Here is a 27168-nt window from a genome sequence, read left to right on the forward strand (position 1 = left end):
TGTTAGATTCTTATGATGCAAACAGGTTCCACTTGTGAAAATGCTTTCACTGATGATAGTGCTCATGTTCTACATGATCACGGTTATAATCAGACAGCAGTAATATCTACAGGTATTCCAAACTCCCGAAACTCTGAGGACAAAGAAATTAATGACGGCATCCACTGGCAAACAGTGACTGGTTCATTCAAAAGACCTAGGAAATTGGTTTCGAACGGTCCCGACATATCGAAGAAATTGTGTTCAAACCCAAGTAGCTTCTCATTAACTACAAATAATCGTTTCGATGCTATTGGAGGGTCAAATACGATGGATGAGAGCACCACATCGATGCCGCCGTCTCGTGTTTGCGAGGATAAACCACCTCCGATCTTCGTACCCAACGTTGTAAACGTTAAGAGCATGATAACCGCTATTGAAACTGTTATCCCAAATGACAACTACACATTTAAATGCCTCAGCCAAAACAAATTCAAAGTTAATACAACAACTATTGACGGTTATCGGAAGCTGGTGCACAAACTAAAAGAGTTGCAGGTCACCTTTCATACCTACCAAATCAAACAAGAGAAAGCATATCGCGTGGTTTTAAAAAATATGCACTTTTCCACTGATGTTGCGGACATTATGATTGCTATTGAATCCTGTGGGTTCCAGGTTCGCAACGTAATGAATATGAGACAGCATAATACCAAAGCACCTCTTTCAATGTTCTTTGTTGATCTGGAACCAAATCCGTGTAACAAAGATATATTTAATATCGAGTACCTCCTTAATGCAAAAATTACCTTTGAACCACCGCTCAGGAAATCCGAGATCGTTCAGTGTAAGCGATGTCAAAGTTATGGACACACCAAAACGTATTGCTGGCACCCTTACAGGTGCGTTAAATGTGGCCAGAACCATGACACACTGGCATATTTGAAATCCAGTGATACCCCACCCACCTGCGCTCTATGTGAGGTGAACCACCCGGCGAACTACAAAGGTTGTTCTGTGTACCGCGAACTTAAACAAAAATCGTTTCCCCCGATCAGACCCAAAGTACCTGAAAGTAAAACTCATGATCAATCACCTCGGGGAGCCCAAGAAGTGGTAAGACCTCCCAGTCCATCCACTGTTCGAATCCTGCCGGGACGATCATATGCACAGGTGGCATCCAACTCGATGTCTGAAGATAACAGTACTCAAAACGCTTTAAGTAAAACACTTAACGACTTTTTCAGCAAATTTGAAACAATAATGATACAACAGGCTGAACAGATAGGTACTTTAATGAACCTATTGTCTTCCGTCATTTCGAAGCTAAAATGAATAATTTTTATAGAATAGCACTTTGGAACGCCAATGGCTTGAGTAACCATACTCAAGAGGTTAAAACATTTCTTGGTCTTCATAAAGTTGATATTATGCTTATCTCCGAAACTCACTTCACAGATATGACACATTTCAAAATTCCTTTTTACTCTCTGTATCACTGTAATCATCCAGATAATACTGCTCATGATGGTAGTGCGGTATTAGTTAAAAAATAGTACAAAACACCATGCCATACCTACTTATAAGTATAATTATATTCAAGCTTCCAGTGTTGTGATTGAAGACTGGTCAGGTCCACTCACGGTATCTTCTGTGTATACCCCTCCTCGTCATAACGTTTCATACCAGCAATACAGCGACTTCTTCAATACCTTGGGTTGTAGATTTATTGCGGGGGGTGACTTTAATGCGAAACACACCATGTGGGGCTCTCGGCTGTGCAATCCCAGAGGCCGTAATCTCCTCAAGACTATCAACGACAATAACTATCAATATTTTTCTACGGGAGAACCGACTTATTGGCCTACTGATCCCTTAAAAATTCCTGATTTGCTTGATTTCTTCGTGACTAAAGGTATTTCCCAAAAGTACACACGTGTAGAATCTTGTCTTGATTTATCCTCAGACCATTCTCCATTGATCTTCACTTTAAGTTCATCTGCCATTACTACAGAGGGTCCACTGCGGTTAAGTTCTAAATATACTGACTGGGACCAATTTCGATCTCTTCTTGATGAAAACTTGCATTTACTCGTTTCCTTGAAGACAAATGGTGAAATAGATGAAGCTGTTGAATTGTTTAACAGGACAGTCCAGAAGTGTGCTTGGCAATCAACGCCGTATCAACGAAATGGAACCACTGATGGCTTGAACTACCCTCTTAGCATCAAGAAAAAGATTGCTCAAAAAAGAAGACTTCGTAGGATTTGGCAAAATTCCAGGAATCCTCGTGATAAAAACAACTTCAATAGAACGGCGCGGGATTTGAAACGTTTGTTATCTAACTTCAATAATGAAAGGTTTCAGGTTTTTACTGCAAGTCTAACTCCAACAGAAGACACGAAATATTCAATGTGGAAAACTTCTAAACACAAGACTAGTCCAAGAGTGCCGATTCCTCCGATTATCTTGCCAGGTGGTGGCTGGGCCAAGAACAACAAGGAGAAAGCTGAAGTATTCGCTACGCACTTACGCGATGTGTTCAAGCCCAGTGACTCAGCTCAAGCTCCTGACCCAGAAATGGAATACTTATTAGAATCACCTACCCAACTATCACTTCCTGTTCAGCCCTTTACTCCCTCTGAAGTAACTGAAATAATTGTGAAACAATTGAAGCCGTACAAAGCTCCTGGGTATGACCTCATTACAGGAAGGATTTTAAAAGAACTGCCGAGGAAAGCTATTATGTTTTTGACTTTTGTCTTCAACGCAATATTGAGAATTGAGCATTTTCCAGCACAGTGGAAATTATCGGAAATTGTCATGGTAGCTAAACCTGGGAAGCCTCCACATCAGGTTAGTTCTTATAGGCCCATAAGTCTATTGCCTGTGACTTCAAAAGTTTTTGAGAAGCTTTTTCTAAAACGATTTCAGCAAGTTATTGATAGCGGCAACCTTATCCCCAACCATCAGTTTGGTTTCCGCCAGAAGCATTCTACCATTGAGCAGATTCATCGTGTGGTCAATGTAGTGAAGGAAGTTCTGGAAGCAAAAAGATACTGCTCGGCTGTTTTTCTTGATATCAGTCAGGCTTTTGATAAAGTTTGGCATGAGGGTCTCCTCTATAAATTAAAACTAATTGTTCCTCATTCTTTCTTTAATGTCATTAAGTCCTATTTGTCAAACAGGTTTTTTCGAGTCAAATTTCACGACGAATACTCCGACCTCCACAAAATTGAGGTGGGCGTTCCACAAGGCAGTGTATTGGGTCCCATCTTCTACACCCTCTTCACATCTGACATACCTGTACGAGCCGATGTCACCATGGCCACCTTTGCTGATGATACCGCTATACTAGCCTCTCATGAAGACCCAGGAACTGCATCCCAACGACTACAATCTGAGCTGGATGACTTGTCGGAGTGGCTTGTGAGATGGAGGGTGAAGGTTAATGAAACCAAGTCCACTCATGTAACTTTCACAACAAGGCCTGCTAACTGCCCACCTGTCTCTCTTAATAATGTCCTCCTCCCCCAATCTGAAGAAGTGAAATATCTGGGTATGCATCTAGACCGAAGACTAACTTGGCGTTCTCATATCTGACACAAAAGATTATTTTTAAACTCAAAATTCAAAAAAATATCCTGGCTTTTAAACAAGAGGTCGAAATTATCATTAAGAAATAAGATGTTAGTATACAAGGTGATTTTGAAACCTGTTTGGACTTATGGTATACAGCTTTGGGGTACAGCCAGTAACTCCAACATCGAAATTCTCCAACGTTTTCAGTCTAAAGTCCTTCGGAACATCCTGGAAGTTCCGTGGTATATAACTAATCAATTAATACATCAAGACGCCAAAATTCCCACAGTAAAAGAGGAAATAACTCGCTACAGCAAGAAGTACCAAGACAAGCTGTATTCTCATCCGAACTACCTTGCGATGAACCTGTTGGATAATAGTGCGTCAGTTACACGTCTGAAGAGACACTCAATCCTGGACTTACCTCTTAGGTTCTAATTTCAAACTTTCTTGTTTATTTGTGTTAGCTCTATCGCTGGATAGAGTCTAACTCGTGTTAATTTATTATTTTATCTAATTTACTTATTGTTCTAAGAATGTCTGAACAGAATGTAAATAAAATTGTAAAAAAAAAAATTGTAACTTCTCTAAATATCTTCTTATCTAAACACGATGAACGTATTTCTAAAAGTAAAACAGCTGTAATCTTTACAGTTGGTTGTCAGATGTAAGAAAAATAAACAAATTGCAAAAACACTTCTAGGTTTGTTCATGTCTTGGGTAAGTATTGTCTTAAATCTCTTTAAAAGTAGTAAAAATATTAATTTTAAATTCATAATGTTATCAGTAGAACAAGGTTTTGAAGTCAGAGTTACATTTTACGTTGATTATATAAAGAAGGCAAGGGGAATTATATAAGTACCGATCATTTCAAATAACTTATTGACTTTTATCTAAGCGCAGAATCTCGAGTTGAATACGTAATTACAATAATTAAGTTATGCTAAACGTGCATCTTCATGAACAAAAGGCTTACGTTACATCACGAACTGTGTAGTCAGAGTACATTTGGCTGTTTTGTCATGAATTAAATATTATTGTATTTTAATAGCAATTCATATTATGAAAGAGCCTGTTCAGACGGTGTAATTGTGGAGTCTTTTCCACCATTGGATGAGTTTTCACTTCAGAGTATTCTAAAGAGGCACTGATGTTTTCTTTAAAATGAGTTACGAGCTAGGGAAACTTTGAGGAAATTACTGTACATCAGTGCTTTGTTTTTTAGTATTAAGTAAATAAGTAATTATTTCCAATATTATTTTTTTGTTGATTATGTTTTGCGTTTGAATTTCATCTGCTGTATATAAGATGCAGAATCTCGTTCATATATAGGGTCACCTTCTGGATGATTTATCTTTATGGTTGGAAAGCAAAAAATAAATTGAAAATGTAAAGGTCGACAATTTATCAAACCGTGCGACCTTATAATGTTGAACAAAAGGGCAGACTTGGGTCTTCTTTGTTATCGCTGTTTTCCATATATGGTAGTATTTTAAGGTCTATGATATCCATAGAACCGTTATTCGTAAATCGATTATCATTGGTTAATATCTGCGCATTGTTTAATAATCATGCTCGTGTAATTGTTAAGACTCAGGTGTTCAGTCCTCCAATCAGGGTCGGATTTAAAAGACCCCTAGGCTCCAGCAATGGTGCGGGCCCTGAACTCTTGGTTGGGGGGGGGGTGGTATATTCTAAAATATCTAAAATATGTAAGATATTTAATTTTCGTTAAATGTCATTACACTAATCGATTCAGCATCAATAAAAAATGTCCAAATACTATGTAAATAAAAAATGTAAATAGTGCAGTTGCCGAGTTTTCTTAAACCTCTTCTCTGTTTTTGTTTTAGAATTTTCAAAATAATCCCATGAATTAGATCAATTAAACAGTTATAAATTGTGCTATAAAGTCTAGAGAAAATGTTGATATTTTCTAGAACAACAAGCCACCGACTCTAAAAGAAAGATTGGGGAAGCTGGAAGATGAACTTGACCGATTGATAAGTATTCAGGAGGCAACTCGACATCATGCCCGACTTGAAGCTGAGGCATCAGTGGAAGGGAAGCAGACCCAAAATTTAAGATCTCAGGTAAATTTTTTGATACATAAGTTTTTTAAATTACGTCCAATGTTTTCATTATTGAGCTTCATTAGTTGTACATACTAAATATTTAATTTAAAAATTAATTTTGGTTCAAATATTACAAAAGGAACGCGTTTATTTTTAAGGTTCAGTGACGAATCGTCGAAGTAAAATAAAATTTAAAATTGAACCAAATACAGTTACATGTTCACAAGACTCACAGTTATTTTAACACGATGTTATGAAAAACGGTTGAAAATACCATTAATTTGTGTACATGTGTGCATTTCTTATCTACAAACATTATCCGTGCCTTTTTAATTTTAGGTCTTTCAAAATAATTTTAGTAATATAATTAATTATGACGAGGATACATAGGTTACGTTCTATTTAGAAAAGCGTTTGGGTCTTGTAGGAATATCTTTTATCACAATATTTGACGTTAAGGCTGTTTTTGTTTTATTTGCAATCACATCAGATTTTTTACAGGATAAGTGAAATGGCATTGCAGTAAGATATTAGAATCGAAACAAAAAACCAAGTAATCAAGAAGACTATTGCTATTTTCAGTTGGAAAATATTAAAAATCTGGTAGGTTTGGGTTTATAGGGGATGTAGTTTTAACACTCACTGAGCAACGTTCATCCATTTTTATTAGGTTAGTGATACTAGTTTTATATAGTTTCAAACAAATAAGAACATTCGTATGAATTGTCTCTTATCAATAAACGTTCAATTAAATAAAATTGTAAACCCAGGTACTATTCAGTAGCTTTTTTTTAACAGTAAACAAATTTTGCACATAAAATCATTAATATTATAACGATAACACCTATTAACAAATTTTAAATTGATTTACACAAAACATTTTCCCCAATAATATGAATTATAAATATAAATCGTATCTTCTTTGTGTCTCTACTTTTGAATACTTGTAAGATTTAAACAATTGTACTTTTACATAGTTGTTTTATTTTACTCTTTTTTGTTTAAGGCGAGAAACAATTTGATTTGTTTACAGAGATGTTCATGTACGAACAATATGTCTTGCACACGTACACTAGTTTGTGCCCGTCGGACCACTTCCCACTGCATCCAAGAAGCCCCCTTGCCTCTTGCCAACATCACCAAGTGTCTGCAGCACATCAACTTCAATCTTACAAAAGGTTGGTATAACTGACTTTGGACCATGAGAATCAAGAGTCCTTTGAAATTCTTAAGATGTTTCTATCTCACTGAAGAGCACTTTCAGTTCAAAAATGAAATGGCAGAGCTGGGAATGCACATCAGCTTATGATTTTAGGAGGGGTGGAGACGTCCGGTGATTGGCTGAAGTTCGACCAATAATCGGTCAACAGGATTTAACTTTTTGCTAATCTTATGCTTTCATTTTCAAAAGTGAGAGGCAAATTGTTTTTGAATACATATCATTGCTTATTCTGGTTTAACACCAGCAAGGATACCAGGGTGGTAACTGACTATACAATTAACTAATTTACTATTCTACTACTGGGTAACTAAATGCTTTCCAGAAAAAATAATAATAGTACTAAATACTAGTGTTAGTCAATATAAGCTATTATTTTAGGAATAATAAACACACTAGAGTATATCACTGTTTGGATTTTTGGAAGAGAATAGTTTTTTCCTATACCCTATAAGAGAAAACACACATTGGTTCAATTTTGTGAGACACAGATGGTGAAACTGTTTTAAGAAATAATATAAATGAATGTACCATTTCTAAATAATTACATAACATATTATATCTATACTTTCAGTTTTGGGAATTTTTAATTAACTTTGAGCTTACATATCTCATATAAATACTATTTGGAGGCGCTTATATATTTATAAAATCTGTGAAATGCCAGATGTTATTATAGCTACTACAAAGTACACTATTGAATTTTTTAGGAACTCAAGCTATTACAAAGATTGCAAAATCAACCGCACAACAAAATGTCTTTGAAAATAAAATACCGTACCATGAGGGGTGTTTCAAGGTAATGTATTGAATTTGCATTTTCCATAGAGTTTAATAGGTAATAACGAAAAACTAAAATTTTACCATCAAGTGTATAAGATAATGTATAGTCAGTGTTTGAAACTGACCCTCTTAAATAAATTAATACATTTTAGTAAAATATAAAATCCATGTGCGTATTTGGTCAGTAAAGTGCCATACATACATACATACATATGCTCATTACATTTACATTTTCATATGCTCATTTGATATGTAGGATTCTTAACATTTTGTATGCATAATAATTATCTTTCTGCAATATTGATTACGAGGGAAATAATATTTAATACAACAAATTACTTTTTACCATCAGTTTTATTACTTGTATATTGAAGTAATTTTGATATATCATTTTAAATTTAATAGAAAATTGTGTACTGAAATATATACTATTCTAAATTTAATAGATGTAACAAAATCGATACAAAAATTCAAATTATTATTGCTTGTACTACAAAATACTTAATTATTCATAAAATAGTCGTATTCTTCTAGGAAACATTTCTTAAAACGATATTTCTACACATTATCTTCTCCAAGAAGAAGTAACAATAATAATAACCTATTAAGCTTTGTATTTACTTTGTGTTAAAATATATCATTGTTTAATTTTGTTGAAACAGGAAAGTGAACAACTGCCCGAATTCTCTGCTGTTTTGAAGACTTCGACGGTAAAAAAGATAAATGAAGACGCTTTGTTTAAGGTAAAGTGACCTTTTCAATGTTATTAATTTTATAAGATAACTTAAGAATTGAAACTATCCTCAAAACTTTTAAACCTATTGCATATATAATATTAAATATTGTAGCAACATTGTGTCTTATCTCATACAATTACTTGACAATTGCACAAATAATTTACATGGTACACTCAATTGTAGTAGCCTACCCAACACTAAATGGATACACAATGTATGTATAACTAAACGTTTTTAGGGATAATTTCTATGATATCTTGTTACCAGTATTTTATAAAATACAATAATACATAGAAGAAACATGTAAAAGCATATTTGCAGTTGAAAAGATGAAATAGACTAAAAACAATTACTTTAAACGTCGAACTAAAAATACCGTACTAAAAAAGTTTGAGGGAACAAAGCCATAGGCTTTGGATAACAACTGCAAGACATCGGGTTGATTTTTTGTTGACCTGAGCAGTGATTTTGTTTTAGGAACTTCGAGAAGAAAAGGATAAAAGACACAGGACAGAAACCCAAATAAAAGCCCTGAAAGAGGAATTAAAGAAAACACAATTGGAACTGAAGGAGAAAACAGATTCAGTACTTTTATTGCAAAAGGTAGGTCCTTCCAAAGTCACTTAAAAAAATCATAATTGTTGAGTTTATAACATCAGTGTTTCCATTTAGTTTTAACATTATTGTAAGCTCCGTTTGTTGTAACCGTGTTTGGCCTATATTTTCAGCTGCAGGTAGAATGCTATTCTCTTACCCACCAATAAATGTTCAGAATTCACCTAAGTAGAAAAAAACCTTTAAACAAATCTTTATGCGTACTAAGATTAGAACAAGAAAGTAACGCTTTTGGTTGTATTTGTTACACAGATAAATCATTCATATGAAAGTAGTGTGCCGAGGTCTGAAGGACTTAGTTCTTAGATCTACCGCTAGGGCTGCGCCACGTAACGTTGATTGTTGCCGTTCAAGTAATTTCTAGTTGACCTCTCACTCCACAGATGGCAGTTCAAGAGCTCATTCTTGCCGTGTCCCAATTTATATCATTGGATGAGTTATCTCTTGTGTAACTAATACCATTAAAGGTAACACTAAATACTAATTTTGTTTCAAAAATAAATTTTAATATATTTAAGATTATCGCATGTATAGGCGTTTCTGTTGCAATGCTTGTAAATTTTCTGTATTTTAAAACAGTAATCTTTTTATGTTGTTCAGGAGGTAAAGGAGACATTTGAAAAACTGGAGGATGCAAAAGTTGTGATAGAAAAATACAATCAAGAGCGTCAATGTTCTGAATATGCGTGGCCCATCAAGTTCAACAGCATCTGTCAAGTAGGTTTAATTTTGTTCCTTATTCACTACGAATATCAAATTCAAAGTTACAGCTGATTTAATTTCATTGTATTTGCATGTATTAGAGGCATTGGTTGTAATTTATAGAATCTGCAACACTTACTATATCCTGAAATCTTGTGCTGGATGTACTATGTACGTACTTAAAGTAACAGATTTTTGCGTAAGTATATTATGTTAAGTAGTCAATTTCATAAGGATTACTCAAACTTTTAAAACAAAATAATTTTAATGAGTTTACTTAGTAAAATAAATACCAAAGGAAAGGAGTGGATATCATAATAGTTTCTGACTTTAGTGTTTTATTTATAATAGCTTTTGTTTTTTAATTGATTTTTTTCTTGTTTCCTCCTATCTATTATTTAATAAATCTCACTTTAAGAGATTGTGTTTGTCAATAGTAATCACCTTATGTTCGAGTTGTGTTTGCTACGCTGTGGCAAAAGGTTTCTAATTTGTTATCTCTGTTACCGGCAAAGTGTAAAATCAGGTATTGTATAGAATACCTAGGCATTCTACACATTGCCAAAAAGTAAGCAGGCAAAGTGTGAAATTTTAAACATTTCATACTTTGCTCAGGCATTCTATAAAATGCCTGCTGGAGTTCAGGCAGAGTTAAAAATCTGTCTGTTCCATTGTTTTCAAGTTACAACGTGCTTGCCTCACCTACTCCCCCCGCCCATCCCCGCTATAACGCTGCTCTCAGTTCTGTTCCGTCACGCCACAGTATTGTGCTAGGCCTACGCTTTAGTTCTGTTCTGTCGTGCCACTGTATTGTTGCTTGAAAATGTCACAATGTGAACTGTAGTATCAGTAGTTCTAGTGATCGTTTATCGCTTATGAAACTTCGTTTTAGTGCCGAACTTGTAAAAATTCGGAATGCAAGTGCTAAAAATAGTGTTTTTTTACTGAAGACGACTATAAGAAGCTGGTGTTGGAAGTCTAAGATGCCAAGGCCAAGCCCAGAAAGGAACCTCGTCAATACTGGCTACTCAACAGGTATGATGTAATGATCGTAGAACATGTGCAAAAACTAATACACCCATTAAAACAAGGAGACAGTGTTGTAAAATTTTATGTCCACGATTCAGATTTATTTACTGTTCTCCAAGAAACTCATGTAGCTATTGGTCATGGTGGAAGAGATCGAATGTTAAAAGAGCTAGATATTAAGTACAAAAAATGTTACACGTCATGATGTTGAGCTATATATTAGTTTGTGTGAGCCATGTCAGAAGAAACAAAAGGGTTCGAAAAGAGGAGTGGTAGTAAAGCCCCCTGATTTCATCAGAATTTAATTCTCGTTGTCAAGTAGATTTAATTGATTTCCAGTCACAGCCCGACAGGGGAGTTTAAGTTCATAATGTGTCTATCAGGATCATTTGACAAAATTTGTGATTCTTAAGCCTCTCAAAACTAAAAACCGGCTGAGGAAGTAGCATATCACCTAGTTGATATTTTTACTCTCATTAGAGCACCAAGTATATTGCAGTCAGACAATGGAAGGGAGTTTCCAAACAAAATAGTTTAAAAATTTAAAAAATTATTGGCCTACGTTAAAAATCGTTCATGGCAAACCACGTTCATTCTCAAAGTCAGGGGTAGTGTAGAACGTGCAAACCAAGATATTGAAAACATGATTTCGACTTGGATGCAAGATGAAAAAACCTGACCGTTGGAGTGAGGGATTGAGATTTGTGCAACTTATGAAAAATAGAGGTTTATATTCAGGAATCAAAAGAACGCCTATGAGGCTCTCTTCGGCTGTAAAGTAAAGGTCGGTCTTCCAACATTTCTCTGCCTCGAGACATTTTGGATTCCATTAACAGCGAAGAAGATTTGGAAAGAGTGGTTAATAACATGCACATAACAGAAACACAAACAATGTCAAGTCTAGAACCTCCACTCCAAACCGATCATAACACTTCAGAAGTTAATGAGGCAACCGTTGATGTCAGTTCTAGCCTTATACAAATGTGTAGCGTTTGTTTGCAGCAAACTAATGAGAAACAAAACTGCACAAAATGTTTAGCGGACATATATATTTCATGTGGCCATTCAATTCAGGGGTGTGATGATACTGAAAAAACCCTATTATGTGTCCCTTGTTTTAATTCGGAAAATATTGATAAAGAGAGGAAGAGGTCAAAAGCTTGTCTTGAAAAACAAGCTAAGAAATGAAAGCTAATTCCGATAAAATGTTTCCCCCCGTCACCGAAGGAGTCACTGTTCGTGTTCCAATTCCTGACGTTGACAAAGGAAGAGATGACTTGAGAAATATTCTGGCCGAGTGGTCATGGATACGACAGAAGATGGGTTTTATAAATTAGGGACCACCAACGGGGTTTTGAAACAACTGTACGCAAGGTCACAGTTTACAGTTTGCCAAAAAAAGCCTAGTTCGAGTAGAAGGCGTGCCTGATCAAGAAACAGGACTTTGTTACCGTTGCAACAGCTCAGTCAACAGGAAGCGGCTAAGGATTTGTGAGATGCACTTGCAAAACAAACCAAACAATGTGCTTGTGTTAAAAACAATCAAAAAATGCAACTCGAAGTGCCATAGTTCTCTTTCCTGCTGTAAACAAGTAATTTCTTTAATTTAATATTTCACTTTAAAATTTTACTCTAGTAAAAACATGAGGATTTTCAGATCCTATGTTTAATACACATTTTAATACAAATTTAATACATGTACATTTCATGTTTGTTATTTGCAATAAACAATTTTTTAACAATGTGGTTTCATTTTATACTTTGCCTGCAAAACTTTCGACATTCTATATAATGCCTAGGCATTATTACACAATGCCTAGGCAAAGTTTGTACATTTTTTAAGAAATGAGTTTATTTCATACTTTGCCTGGATTCACTCGGCAATGTATACAATGCCTAGGTATTCCATACAATGCCTGAATTGTACACATTGCCGGGTAACATCTCTATTAAATTCCAGGACCTCCAAGAAGAACAACTGAAGAGAAAGGAAGCAGAGAAGAGTGTTCAAAGGATGCAGGATATGTTACAAAAAATGCACGTTGATTTGGAAGGACAGTTCACTATGGAAGCAACTATCGATTGGCTAAAGGTAAATTAAGATTTGTTTATAAACATAATTTGTGTATACTGTTTTAAAAATAGATGGTGTGGCTCTTTGGGTTAGAATACCCAGGCACTCAATGACTTTCCACAATGTCTTAAAACAAATACAAGAGCATTAATAAATGCAAGAGCATTTTAAATCTAATAAATACTTTTATAGGTAAACAGTTTACAAAAAGACACTGAACGGTTGTAGTTCATGCAGGGTAGGTAAATACCCCTCCGCCGCTGTGATGCCGCCCTCTCCCAGTATCCCCACCACTGCTCGGCACTCGCCCGCTCGCTCTATCCCCTGACCTGACCGCTGCCGCTTAGCGGCTAACATCACACCAAAACACAAGCTCCCTGGTTACGTCTACGGCTACATTAGTGTGTTTAGTTAATATTTTACGCTTGTATAGGTCTATGCACAAAATAAAATATACTTATAGAATAGGAAAGTAGCTTCAGTGTAGAAAAATGGCGCGAACGAGATACGATCCAAACAGGTGATAAAACAGAGACGAGGAGATGCTTGTCCCACTCCCCACCACTGGAGGGGACTCCCCTCCTGCGCGTGGCTACATATTTTTCTTCTGCGCAGGTTTCTTTGCGAGCGGTTTATCTATAATGTGTTTTTTAACATGTGACACAGTACATTATTGCTATTTTATGACTATATTAATAATACTATAGGCAACACCTTTGATACCACTTCCATGGTTTGTGAGATTTTATTTGATGTGATCTAGCAACAAAACAGATTACACTCACTTCCACTGAATATCGCACGCTTTGTAAGAAAATCCAAATGAAATCAGGTATTTCCTTATCCCTGTGAGGATTATGTGATTAAGAGATTTCTTTGAACAGAGCTGAGAATCTAATTTTCTGAAATCATTGTCACTCTACATTTAATAGAAATATGGCATTGGCAATCGTTATAATGACAAAAAGTACAATCTTGTATTGTTAAATAACTCTAGTGAAAGTAAAACTATTAAAATAAAATGAGGCCATATCCAAGAGCTTATAACGTGAGATTATTGATGAATCGCATCCGACCAATTCTCTCAGCCAGCAAGATATCCTCCTTTTTAGAACTTCTTACATTCCAAAGGTTATGCATCCAGGATAAACACGTGTATTACCTTTATTTGTATTAGTTACATGAGATAAATCATTTATACGGACTGGTGTTCTGATGCTTGGGGGTTATTTCAGTCAGTGTGAATATTGAGTTCAGCTCTAGTTTCTTTCCTCCTAGTGCAGCATCTGGAATCTAACGCTGTCAAAGACTTGGCTCCTGGAATCTGGAGTCATGTTCGTCTGAAGAGATCCAAAAACAGTCGGCGCCAAAGCTGCTCAAAATTCTCTTTACATTATTGACACCCAGACTTCAAAATATAGTTTAATCTAGGAGAAGAACTATTCTAGTTGTCTCATCAGGTTTAGAATTATGAGCATCCAATATTTAGACACGATATTTAAGCACGTTGGAGCCACACTTACTACCATAGCTGCGTTTTATTAAGTGCACGTTTTAAAGTTAGTGCGCCTAGAATTGTTGTGATTCTTGACTTATGCGCGTCAAAAAACTCTGGTATGATTTGCTTATCTTAACCTAGATTGCATATGTTAGGTTAGGTATTCGCCTAGAGAAAAGATCATATTGCAGATCTCTAAATGTAATGGTTCTGAATTTTTGTATCACTAAACGATGACAAACGTCCGGAAAATTCTGTTTCCTTCAACAACCCTTCCATTGTCAAACATAAACTTCAACAAAGAAGTTATATTTAGGTTATTTATGAGTTCCACCTTATAACTGTGATTGTTAAAGGTTAAAATGTTTGTTACCTCACATCAAAATCAAATCAAATCATATTTTATTGCATTTTTACAATTTCACATTGCATTGCAAATGTCAGTAAATCATTTTGTAAATAGTTTTCATACATGCCAAAGTTAAAGCATTCACACATGCACCCAAACCTACACTTCCACACATTCACTCAAGCACACTGTCACTGACTCCAGATCCTATGCCTGTCATAAATCCTGTTGCCGTACCTGTTGCCACGGAATACAGTCCAAGCTTTCCCTTTGATGTGCCTTAATTTATACCATTTGATCGATTACCTCTTATGTAACTAATACAATCAAGGGTGTTAACAGGATCAAAACAAAAAGTTGATGTCTCTGACGGACAAGTTGCAATCGGAAGTCGACGAGATGAGCGCGGAGGGGCTGAAAAAAGACGAGATGATGGAGGAAAACCTGAGGAGGATGAAGCAGCTGGCCTGTCTCTGCGAACGACTTAGAGATCAGCTGATTGTGTCCAGAGAGAAGACTGCAGCTGGAGAGGAGAAAATTAAGATGAGTGGTGTTCGCTGTCAAAGGCTCACAGACAAGTTAGTAGATTTTGGACCCAATACAGTAATACCAGAAATTAACGGACTATCCAAGGCTGTCATAAAAGATTTTTGGTTCACAACGCGTCAAAAATACTGAACACAGTTAAATCTAAAATAATTTGGCCTTACTTGGCAAAATAAAACTGGCAGAACCAGCAGAGCGATGAAGATGAGGGAAGGGCGAGCCTGTATCGATCAATCAACGATATTACGCCTCTTTTTAAGAGGTTGTCAACTTATGACAAACTGGTTTTTATACTTGGTCCAGCCATTATTGAGTTTAACATATTTTAACTCTACATGGCTCTCCTCAACGAGGCTGACATCTCAAGATTGTGTGAAAAATTATTGATGATTGCTATATGTTATGGATTGACGTTTTAAACATTCTGTGATTTCAAAAATAACTTAAGCGTAAATCCGCAGGCCAGTTCTTGAGGTGCGTATTGTACTGCGAGAAAGTTAATGATGATAGATTCTATTTATGGAGTTTCCAATATTGGAATATAATATAATATATACGATATATTTTAAAACTTATTCTGGGCGTCCTAGAAACGTTCTCGAACAAAAAACTACAATCGTGGTGTTTGGTTATTGACCTATAAAATATACTAAAATAGATTAAATATTACAATATCCAAGACATGGCCGTATATAAGGGAGCCTTAGGGGGTCCAAGCCCCCCGAATTTTGAAAGATTAACATTAAACTGTACCCAATAGATTGTTTTAAGCTAGAACGTACATCTATGAGGCCTTAAAGCTCAACAATTTTTTCCGAGAGAATATTCTTAAACTCCTATTTTTGAAGGGTATTTTACACCTCATAAACGATTATGTGAGTCAGTCCCATCCCCAAAATAATGTTCTATGTACACCACTCACTGTAATCCAACCGATAGGAATATTAAGTTAGAAGTATTAATTATCTCATCGTACTATGTTAATGTGTTTCTACAAATTAATTGTATATTACAGTTTGTTTATTTGTAAAGACATGTGGTAGGAGTAATACAATTTGTTTTCATCTAACTATTGTGATTTATTTATAAATAAAAAAAAAAAAAACTAATGCAGTTGAACTTCTAACGCTTTTTTAGTGACAAAGCTTTTAATTTAGAGGAATCAATATGCATTGCATTATACAGACCTATTTCACCTTCAAGTATAACTACTTCAATTGTTATCATTTACTACTAAAATTTCAACAGACATTCCAATAGCCACCTACTTCAAGAGTAAATAATATTTCTTTAATACTACTTTCATTTCAATTTTTGTAGATTCCTTGAGGCCCAGTGTGCTTTAGAGGACTTGAAAAAATGTCAGGTCCAAGACAGGCAGGAGATGTTGAGGCTATCAGAGTTGCTGGATAGTGCTTCTGTCTCAAACACAGCACTTCAAAAAAGGTAAGTACAATTGTTTATAGTACACATGTTTAAGTATAACACTCCTATAGTAACTTTGAATTACTCCTGTGTAGGATCTGTTTCAGCAGCTTTTCGCCAATTTAGATTTTGAGCGACGTAACTTTTGTTCAAATTTTATCACAATATTATCAGCTGAATAATAAGCTGTTTCATATGTTTATAAAAAGTGTTCACTCCTCTTGTGTGGTCTTATGCATGTTTAGTGTTTTATACTGGCTTTTAATTTGCTTTTGAAGCAAAGCAAGTAAATCTTTTGGCATACTATTGGGTACTAAAGTTTTGTCTTGAGTTGGTTTTCCTAGCGGCCATTTTGATTTTAGCCCCATAGCAACAATTTTAAACTTGAAACCATTTTAAACTTCAAACAATTTGGAATTTCAAACCATTTCAAACTCCAAATAAATTTAAACCTCGAACTATTATAAACCTTAAATAATGTGAAACTTCAAACTATGTTAAACTTCAAACCGTATTAAACTTCAGACTATATTGTCTCAAAAATTCTTGTAATTTGTCATTAAAATGTTAAAAAAGTTTAAGATCTACAAGAAAAACTAAAATCAGTTTGGATGCGTATTAATTACATCTTTAAAATGTGACATCTCTCAAGATTCTACGAGCAAAAAAATAGGGGTGCAAAAGTGATTTAGGTTTAAACTATTAATTATTCTTATAGAAAAAACTCAAGGTCGTTTCTCTATAGCCAGCTTTTGAGATTGTTTTTTATAACATTGTATAATAGTCTAAGAGCAGAGAGCTAATTTGAATTGTATAAGTTACACAATCTAGTTTTCTTGAGATTTATAGAGGAATTTTGTTTTATGAAAGAAATCTATCGTTAGCCACGCTAGTTTTTTTGGAGATCGCAATCGGAGGGTATTAAAAATACAAAACAATTTTTTTCTCACCTTGACACATATCAAGCCAACCGTCAGTTAAGTTAGCGCCAGGTAACAATATACACAACCCTTAAAGCGGCGACTTTGAGTCTTTGTTTTTCTGACAGTGAATTAACTAAATTCTGAGTTTAGCTCCAGTTCACCCTCCTTTCATTGCAGCGTCTCTGGAATCTGGAGTCATGTTTGTCTGAAGACATCCAAAGAAAGTCGACGTCGAAGAATCTCAAAACGAAACATTTACATCGTTTCGACATCAGAGACACCTATAAATAGGTGAAGTGGTAGTCTCATTGTCTCATCAGGTACACAATTGAGTGCACTACGATGTGATAGACACGATCTCTAAGAACGGTGGAGCAGCAGGGTTTTCTACACATAACGTAGCTACTGTGTCAGTTACCAGAACCTGGAATAAATGGAAGGTAAATTGGAGCTAAACTCAAAATTCAATTAAATCAACCCTTCCAACGTAGCTACGTTACGTGTAGTGATTTAACTATTGTTTGTGTGGCAGAAGGTCGGGATTAAGTGTGTGAAACTAGAGCAAATATAATTTGAGAAAAAAATTGCTTGATATTTTTAACCAATTTTATATCCTCCCATTTCGGTCATCCGTGAAAATTTGTGTGACTGAATATTGGACATCTCTACGAAGAAAAATGTCTCTGTCGATTTAAAACAAATTCAGGTTGTAAATTATCTCTTGGATCTTGACTATCAAGATGGCTCTTAATGTCTTAAATGATTAAAACTTCAGTTTTATTAATCGTGTACAATATTGCGTCATATATTATTGTGCAATTCCTCTGCAGTTATGATATACATTTAGTTTAAACGTTTTTGCTTGTTTTTGTGCAGAGTTGATGAAATGTCAGAGATAATGAAACAACAAAATGACGTCATCAGTCAACAATCTGACGCAATCAATGAGAAGGTAATTAAGTATTTTGTAAGAGTAAAAAATATAATTCGATGAATTTCTAGACGGTACATTAGTTCATAAGTGTGTGAGAATTTAAAACGCATTCTAGATGACCAACATCTCCTGGTCTGAATGCTGATGCAGCATCTGGAATCTGACGCTGTCACAAACTTGACTCCTGGAATCTGGACAGATTCCAGATGCTGCACTAAGATGGCGGTGAACTGAAGCTAAACGCTAAATTCACACTAAATTAACCCTTCCCACCATAGCTTTTCGTTATCTTTTAGGGTTTAATCCGATTGATTTATTTCGAATGATCGTCATTTTAAAATTATAACCCTCTATAGATAAATTATTATGACGATATTATGAAATATTAGTCTAAAAACTTAGCTACATTTTAACCTCTAAAACTAGCTACTGTATGTACGCTTTTCTTCTAGAGTGCCTTCCAATTCTACATGCAAAATGTGTTGATTAGAGCTTTGTCTGTGAAACTTTAAGGAAATGTTAATAAAATCATGTATAATAGGACAGATTTATTTATTTTACTACCCGTTTATTTGAAACTGAAATTCATAGAATGGTTGGAAGTACCCTTTCTGGACAAAAAGAGAAATTTATACTTTAAATTAAAACACACAGGCCCCCATTACAGTTATCTATTAATTTTAAACGTACATTTTAACTATTTATACTTTTATTTATAAAAATTTTCAAAAAATATTATTTCTACTGTTAACACTGTGTTTGGGATATGTGTATAACAACGTGAAGATTTATCTAGAATAGTTCGAAACTATTTGAATATTTCAAGGTTCATTTTAAAAATTGGGTATGTAAAGTAAAACATAATATAATTGCTGTAAGATACAACATATGTTAAGTTGCCATTCTTAAGAATGATTAATCTATTTGAGTCGAAATTGACCAATCGGCTAGGTTTGTAGATTTAGTTTCATAAACTATAAAGTTAACTTGATTTACATTTCATAGGAACCAAGCCATAAAGCAACTTATTCCTTAACTTTTTTGTCGCATAGTTCCTTGAGAACTTCCATTTTGCATCCAACTGCGTTTCAATTTTTCGATATTTACCTACTGCAATTCATAGAATGAAATATCTAAAAATGACTTTTCAATACAGAATTCAAATATATGAAACAACCGCACACATTTTACGACGGTCCCAACTGTATTTGGACATATACAAGTGGAACCTTTAAAAGAAGACACCTTGTAACATCGTGAAACTAAAAACCGGGAGAAAATATGGTTGTTACATTTTATCATTGTACTCAAAGTAATTAACCCTTTAGGTTCTGAATGTTATAGTCTCTGCAAGAGCTGCAAAACGAGACATGAAACACCTGTATCTGATAGTTAAAGAATTGAGTTTTCACTAAAATTCTAATACTTCTACTAAAGTCTATAACAAAATAACTTCTTTGCTAATGAATGTCGTACAAAAAGTTATTTTATTTTTAAGGAACAGCAACTAAAGTTGGCCTATAGCAATATAAAACTGCAGAGCCAAAGGCTGGACGATCTGGAGAGAAAGAGGTCTTCAGAACCCAAGAATTTGGAGGCCAAACAGCTCTTGGAAGGTGACATGAAAAAATTAAGGCAAGTATCGATTTTCAATTAAACAGACAACATTTTCTAGAATTGAAAATCTACTTAAGGTGATTTTTATATATACTTATATTTCAACTTTACTTTTGATCAACAATACACTTAGCTGGATTAAAGAAAAGCTCTAACATCGAAGCTCTCTGCTTTCTAGGAAAGTGGTTGGCTTCTTCAGATATGTCCTTGTGGGTTTTGGTTTTTCACCGTTTAGTAACAAATGTAATCATTCTTATTCAATTTAAGAGTTAATCGTAGGTACATTTTACATTGAAAGTTTTACCAATCCTCTAAACAGTTTATCACTGTGTAATGAGAGTTATCTTAATTATTTAACTATTTTGGTGCACTCTTTAATTTGTTTGATTTTACCTTATTTTTATTTACACCACATTATGGATTCTGAGACATGATTTATATTACTTCAACCTGATTTTGTCTGTATGTGTGCTTGAAGTATAGAGTTTTTATCTGAAATAAGTATGGAAAGATGACCCAAGTTAGTTTAGGGCTTGCCATTCCCTGAAAAAAAAACCCCAAAGTAGATTTTCCGAACATATCAACCAGTAATCAGTTGTTTAATACTATACATTATTAAAGTAATTCTTACTGTTATGCATTTACAGGATCGAATTAGAAAAGGAGAAGGAAAATATTCTAATAAAGGAGAAAATTATTGAAAGTCATCTTGAGACAATAACAATGCTGAAGAATAATCTAGCTGGAAAAGAAGAAGAACTAGGCCTGAGAAAAAGAGAAATATTGGAATCAGAAAGGAAACTTGCTATTGAACAAACTAGAAATGAACAACTTATGTCCAAAATAAAGGTAAGTAATGTAATATTAAGAATGTCAGTATTATCATTGATTTTTCTCATATGTTGAAAAGGAGGCAGATTTCAATACCGTAAATGTAATAACTAAAATAATAGTTAATAATAATAAACTACCATTAAAAAACTATACACAAGGTAGGTCGTATAGTTTAGGTCATATAGGTGTCGTAGGTGATTAGTAGACGAATGAAGACGTATTGTGACCTGATTCCGTAGTTAAGTTTTAATGATTAGCGTTGTGTATAGTTTTTTATTAAGTGCATGTTTATAGAGTTAGTGAAGCTGACAAACAACATGGTGGTTGTGATTCCTGACTTAGGCGTGCCACAACGCTTTGGCAAGATTTGTTTATTTTAACCTAGTTTGTAATTATGTATTAGGTTAGTTCTTTACCTGAAGAAGAGATCAGATTGCAGATCTCGAAACGTAGTGTTACTGATTTTTTGTTTCACTGAACGATGGCAAATGTCCGGAAAAATCCTGTTTCCTTCACAATCCTTCCATCGTCAAAAATAACCTTCAAACAAAGAATTGAATGTTTAGTTTCGCTCCAGTTCACCTTCCGGATAGTGTAGCGTCTGCAATTATTGATGCTGTCGCAGACTTGACTCCTTGAATCTGGAGTCATACCAGTCTGAAGAGATTCAACAAAAAGTCGACAATGTAGAAGCTCAATGCACTCTTATATTGTTTCGACATTAGAGTCATCTAGACTAAAAAATTAAATGTAATCTATTTGAAGAGGTGTTTTCATTGTTTCATCAGGTGCACAATTGAGTGCACTGCGTTGCATCTGGATTTTCTACACACGACGTAGCTGTGGTGGGGAGGCTTGATACAATGTGAACGTTAAGTTCAGCTCCAGTTGAACTTTTCGCGATTGACGTTAGAGAGATAGAGAGTACGTTTTGGGTTTCTTCTTCGCCGAATGTTCGTTTGACTGGTATAACTCAAGGATTCCAGGAGTCGAATCTGCAACAGCGTCGGATTTCAGACATCAGGAAGGTGGACTGGAGCTAAATTCAACATTAACATTGAATAAACCCTTCTCACTATATCATTGTTATGTGAAGTAATTATTATTTGTAAAAAAATATTCATTTAAGAGGAATTTGATTTAAAACAAGCGCTATTTTGGACTTCGAACATCCATGATAAAACATTTATTTGGAGAAAATTACAGCATCACTGTGCTAATTAACGTTCTCACGTATGGACATACGAGTCTATGTCTGATGAGACTAAACAAAGCCTAACCAACAGTGGAGCAATTATATTTCGTAAAGACGGCATAAGCGTATGTTTCATACATGATAGATTACGCAGCATACAAAGTGGAGAATACATGATAGCGCATACAAGATACAGAGTTAAGGACTGGATGATGGGGGATATAGAATAAATGGTTAGGATGTAGAAAATTCGGAAAAGTGTACTTTGGACAAACCCGATTATAAATACAAATTTAAGAACAATAGAAGTGAACAATTTTCTGGTTAGTGCAATCCAGTTGGGTGCCAAATTTAAGTCGATATTGACCAATCGGCTATGACTGGTTGTTTATTTTCATAAACAAACGTAAACTAATAGTTATTTATCACTGTTCCGGTATCAGGAGGCATTAAGATCATTTAAACGCAACAGCAAAAAGGTTCCATGTTTTTGTAAGCATGTGGAAAGAAATTAAAAATGCAACATTTTCCAATATTCATTTTTTAAGTAAATAAACATGATCTGAAAGAGGCTTGTAAAATTTCTTCAATAAGTTGTTCCAATTAATAAATATGATGTCATTAACTTATTTTACAACTTTAAGTTCTATAGATATATTGTGATGCTTGTATAAATATATTAGCTGTAACTATTTCGAGTGATTACATTCTTTGAGTATTTTTTCAGTGTTTGCAAAGTCGCAAAGAAGAATTAAAACAAAAAGTAGAAGAACTGGAAGACGAGATGGAAGCTAGACTATCATCAGAACATGCTCGAAAACTAGAACTGATAGAGAAACAGGTACAGTAACGTTTTCAATACAGTTCGTAGTATTATTTACAGAAGACATTATTTTCAATGATGATAATATTCAAACATAACTTGTGAACTTTTGCGTTTTTTTAAGGTCCGAGAGAAACAAAAAGAGTGGGAGGGACAAAGGTTGCAACTGGTACAAGAGAGAGAAGAAGCTTTAGAATCATTAAGGTAATTTGAGCTAGATAATGGTGATCAAAATGTCCCTCACACGTATTACTTTATGAATGACTGAAGGTAGAATCAAACGTTTTTAATGTGTGTGTTCGGGGAATTAAAATATTTTGTGCATTTACAGTTAAGAGTATATTTTACGCTTTAGGATTCTTCTACATTTAGAAATTAAAAACAGGCCCACACCATAAACATCTGGCAATATTTTAATAATATACTACTATCTGCTTAAATTTAATTTTTATTGCTTAAAAATATACGAAAGACATGAACAGAAAAGGGGACGACACATTAAAAATTTTGAAACACTACAACTTTAAGAACTCTAAAAGTCGTCAGGTTCGGAAAAATGCTCAACGTTTGCAAGCTTTTTAAGATGAAAATTCATTTAAGATTTCCAAATATTGTTACGGTTGTACTGGAATACATTTTTTGAAGAAGATTATGTTAACCAAACATTTATACGGATGATTTATTTGGTTCTACACGTTTAAGCAGGACTTATATACGTATTCCATATCATATATCATCCAAAAGTCAGTGGCAACCTTTATAGACGGTTGTATCAATTGAGATCAATGAGAAGTACTTTTTGGCGTATCAAAAGATGTTGGGTATCGGCCCCCCTGAGGCGCACCCAATCTCAAAATTTTCAAATACCTACATGTGCCACATCGTTCTGTCACCGATTCAAACTGGTGGATTTGCACGAAACTTAGTTTTTGGGTGTTTTACCGGTCAAGAAACGCGTAACTGATATCAGTTTTCCAAATTACCCACTTATTTCCAATAAGACGGAATCAAAAAAGGGAGAAAAGGGGACATCCTTCGTCAGCCGGTCATTTTTAGGTAGAGTTAAACGAAAATAGGTATCTAGGGGGTTTTTGATCGAGAAGCACGAATTTGACATCGGTTTTCAAATGATGTTTCCACTGATCAGTTTGACCTAGCCAATTGAACTTTTACAACAATTAAAAGTCCAAAGCAGTTTCCAGCTCTGTACATTTACTTGAGGGAGTTTTGAAATTACTACAAAAAAGTTTGGTTTATCTGTCCACTAACACTTTTTCATTTTAAAATATTGCACAAACACAATTATGATCTAGAGAAAATTTTGCTTAGAGAGGAAAAGGAGAGGAAGAGCTATTTTCTTCAGTCAAGAGCCTTTTAACTGAAACTGTTAAAATCAGATTCCTCTTATGCAAGTTTGTCTAGAGGTCGATACTATCTCATGATTGGCTACACTTCGACATATCACAGATTGATATAACTCTTCAGCTTAGACTGCCGTCAGGATGATAATCTACTACTGTCTTCCTTCTTGCTCATTCATTTCTAAGAATTCCATTATTGCCCTTTTGTATTTAGAATCTGTCGAATCCTACAACATTTTTTGGTTTTGTAAGAGTTTCCTGTTATGGACGATCTTTTTAGGTTCTGATTAATTAAAGTACTTAATACTTATTACTTCAGGGAGGTATGATATTGTGAGTGATGATGGCTTTTATTGTCTGTTGGGTTACAGTTTACCAAATGTCCTACACTTCCGTATAAGTTCCTTGCCGACATAACGTTTGCAAATGGTAAAGACCTATTGTTTTCAAATTTTATGGTAAACTTGATGGAGTAGCATTTACATGCTGTAAGAATTCTTGTAAGCCATTGTTACCACGTGGCCAAACTGTCTATATATCTTCTTCGCAGTAAACCCTTCTGCAATGCGAGTCTTCAGCGGACATCTGCGCATCTTCTCAATATCCACCATGGACAGGTTCGTCGGTACCCATAGCAATCTTAACAGCATCTTGCGCATGGAAGTTGCGTAAAAAAGATCATTGATGGTATTTTCAGCTAATTCAGCTATTTTTTGAGATTTTATTGTTTTTAATAACGATTTCCTCGTATTCTAATTCAAGGAAAATCAAAAGTTGGCACTGCGGTATGGAGTGGCCCAACGTCAAAATTTACAACATGTTACTGTCTTAATTTGTCTGTTATATTATTTTGTTGTTAATTTTTTATGTTATCTTGAAGTCTTAAATGTTTCATGTATTACTCCATCTTATCACACAATTAGATAACAATCTATAATAGTAACGTCTTTGTTGCATTGATACAACTACAATTGTGTTGCAAACGTCAGTCATTATATGATAATAACCTAATCCATCCACACATTCTTTTTACACATTCAGGGATATATTTTGTCAACAGTCATACCACCATTTACACACTGCTAACACCAGAATATGGGGTTGGGGGTTACTTACTGACTATCCCATCGGCACTGGAAAAACTTCTCAACTGCATAAAACACCACAAAGTGTTTTAAATGAGTTTTGAAAAGATTCTGGATTTGATTTTTTTATGCAACCAAGGAGGCAATTGATTAATTTGAAACCAGCTTGTGAAGGAAGTCGTTTGAAGACTGCACTTCTGTGTTGTTGAGTTCTATAGTTGTCCCTGCCTCTAGTTTAATAAGAGTGAACATCCCTGCCTTGAGTCAAAGCGCACTTTGACCTGCAGTACAGGGTGACCTCAAAAATATAGAGGCGGGGTAAAGTCAAAAAACCCAAGCTCTCTGAATGCTTCTCTACACGACTTTCTAGCTTTCAATTTCAATATAGTTCGGTCAGCTCTTTTTTTGTCTAAATGCACTTTCAAGCTTGTATTTAGAACAACTACCCCAAAGTCGTCTGCCACGCCTGTAGTGAAGGATAAAATATGCGTGATTCAACAGGATTAAAATAGGGAACGATAATATAGTTCTAAGATTATATTTTTTTCTTGGCTTGATGTACTTGAAACATACCGCCAGACTCATACATAACATCGCTGTCAGACAGCTTGATGAATTGAATGAAATCGTCACTGTAATATCTGTTGCTGGTTGTTATCTGGGCTGATTTTACGTTTATTTAAGCCTCTGATGGTTGGTTTTAAGCGTCTCCAGCTGAGAAAAATATGATTTGGAAGAAATCATCATTCCATATTTTAACAGTTTTGATACCCTACGATTTCGGCATCCACCAAAAATTAACGCGACTGAGGATTGATTTCCTTATTTTCGGAAATTTCGCTCGATTGAAAAAAACTGTTGTGTGTTTATATATAGTGCATTTGGTATCTATTTTCCTGGACTTCAAGAAGATAACCATAACAATCTAAGAATTAGAATTACTGTCGCTGTGTCTCTGTCTGTCTTACTTTATGTTCCTCCTAGCTTTTGAAAAGCTCTTCTTTACTTGGTCGTAAGAATATTACTTAAAAACATGTGACAAAACTAGGATTCAAACTTGTCTTTCAATCCTTTCTACCCGCATCGTTTGAATAAAGAATAAAGAACTGACTTTAACAAGTAAAACAAGTAACTGAGATACAGTTGTACGTGGTTACCTTGGCCCAGCCTACAGTACAGTAACTAGATTATTGTACGTAAATCTAATTGTTATGCAACTATAGCGATTAGTTGAGAGGTTTTATATCAGTTCGGAATATGTATTTAAACCCTCTTCGAAAATCCCACCACTCGTCGTCTGCAAATTCAAATACCATACATTTCGCTAATGAAGGTCAATTAACCCAGTTTCCTATAATTGTGTTACCTTTGATTGTATTAGTTACACAAGAGATAACTCACCCAATGCTATAAATTGAGGCATGGAAAAAGTGAGCGCTTGGGCTGCCATCTGTGGAGTGAGAGGTCAAGTAGCTCAGGTTATGTGGCGCAGCCCCAGCGTCGGATTTCGGAACTAACTGAAATAACCCCCTCCCCCGGCCACTGGGCCCACAGCACATCTATTCCGTATGAAAGATTTAATCTTCGTATCTCCTGTATATCTGATACAATCAAAGATGTTAGTTAAAACGGAAACAATATGGATCAACTTGTAGATCTAAACATTTAACAGGCAATACTTAGTTAATTTAGAATTAATAGTGATTAATCCACCAAGTTCCTTGGTATATGCGTTGATCGAGGGTTGACATGAGACTATCATATCGAAAGCTTCTACTCAAGT

The 27168-nt window shown here is 34.9% G+C and overlaps 1 protein-coding gene across 2 annotated transcripts in view; it reads left to right on the forward strand.

The window, feature by feature from the left end:
• Positions 1–27168, forward strand: part of LOC124366355 (trichohyalin-like) — a 68094-nt gene that overhangs the window by 38525 nt on the left and 2401 nt on the right. Inside the window, exons 1-15 of one of the 2 annotated variants that reach the window (XM_046822847.1) lie at positions 4234–4281; positions 5502–5654; positions 6670–6814; positions 7566–7654; positions 8301–8381; positions 8853–8978; positions 9591–9707; positions 12682–12813; positions 14985–15220; positions 16509–16634; positions 18413–18488; positions 19969–20105; positions 20735–20936; positions 22844–22957; positions 23064–23143. In XM_046822847.1, the coding sequence (XP_046678803.1) occupies positions 4273–4281; positions 5502–5654; positions 6670–6814; positions 7566–7654; positions 8301–8381; positions 8853–8978; positions 9591–9707; positions 12682–12813; positions 14985–15220; positions 16509–16634; positions 18413–18488; positions 19969–20105; positions 20735–20936; positions 22844–22957; positions 23064–23143 (1823 nt within the window). In that variant the 5' untranslated portion in view covers positions 4234–4272. Of the gene's footprint in view, positions 1–4233; positions 4282–5501; positions 5655–6669; positions 6815–7565; positions 7655–8300; positions 8382–8852; positions 8979–9590; positions 9708–12681; positions 12814–14984; positions 15221–16508; positions 16635–18412; positions 18489–19968; positions 20106–20734; positions 20937–22843; positions 22958–23063; positions 23144–27168 lie in introns of those variants that run through there. The other variant, XM_046822848.1, reaches the window with a different exon arrangement.

This window comes from Homalodisca vitripennis, chromosome 7, assembly GCF_021130785.1.
Source record: "Homalodisca vitripennis isolate AUS2020 chromosome 7, UT_GWSS_2.1, whole genome shotgun sequence".
Taxonomy (NCBI): domain Eukaryota; kingdom Metazoa; phylum Arthropoda; class Insecta; order Hemiptera; family Cicadellidae; genus Homalodisca; species Homalodisca vitripennis.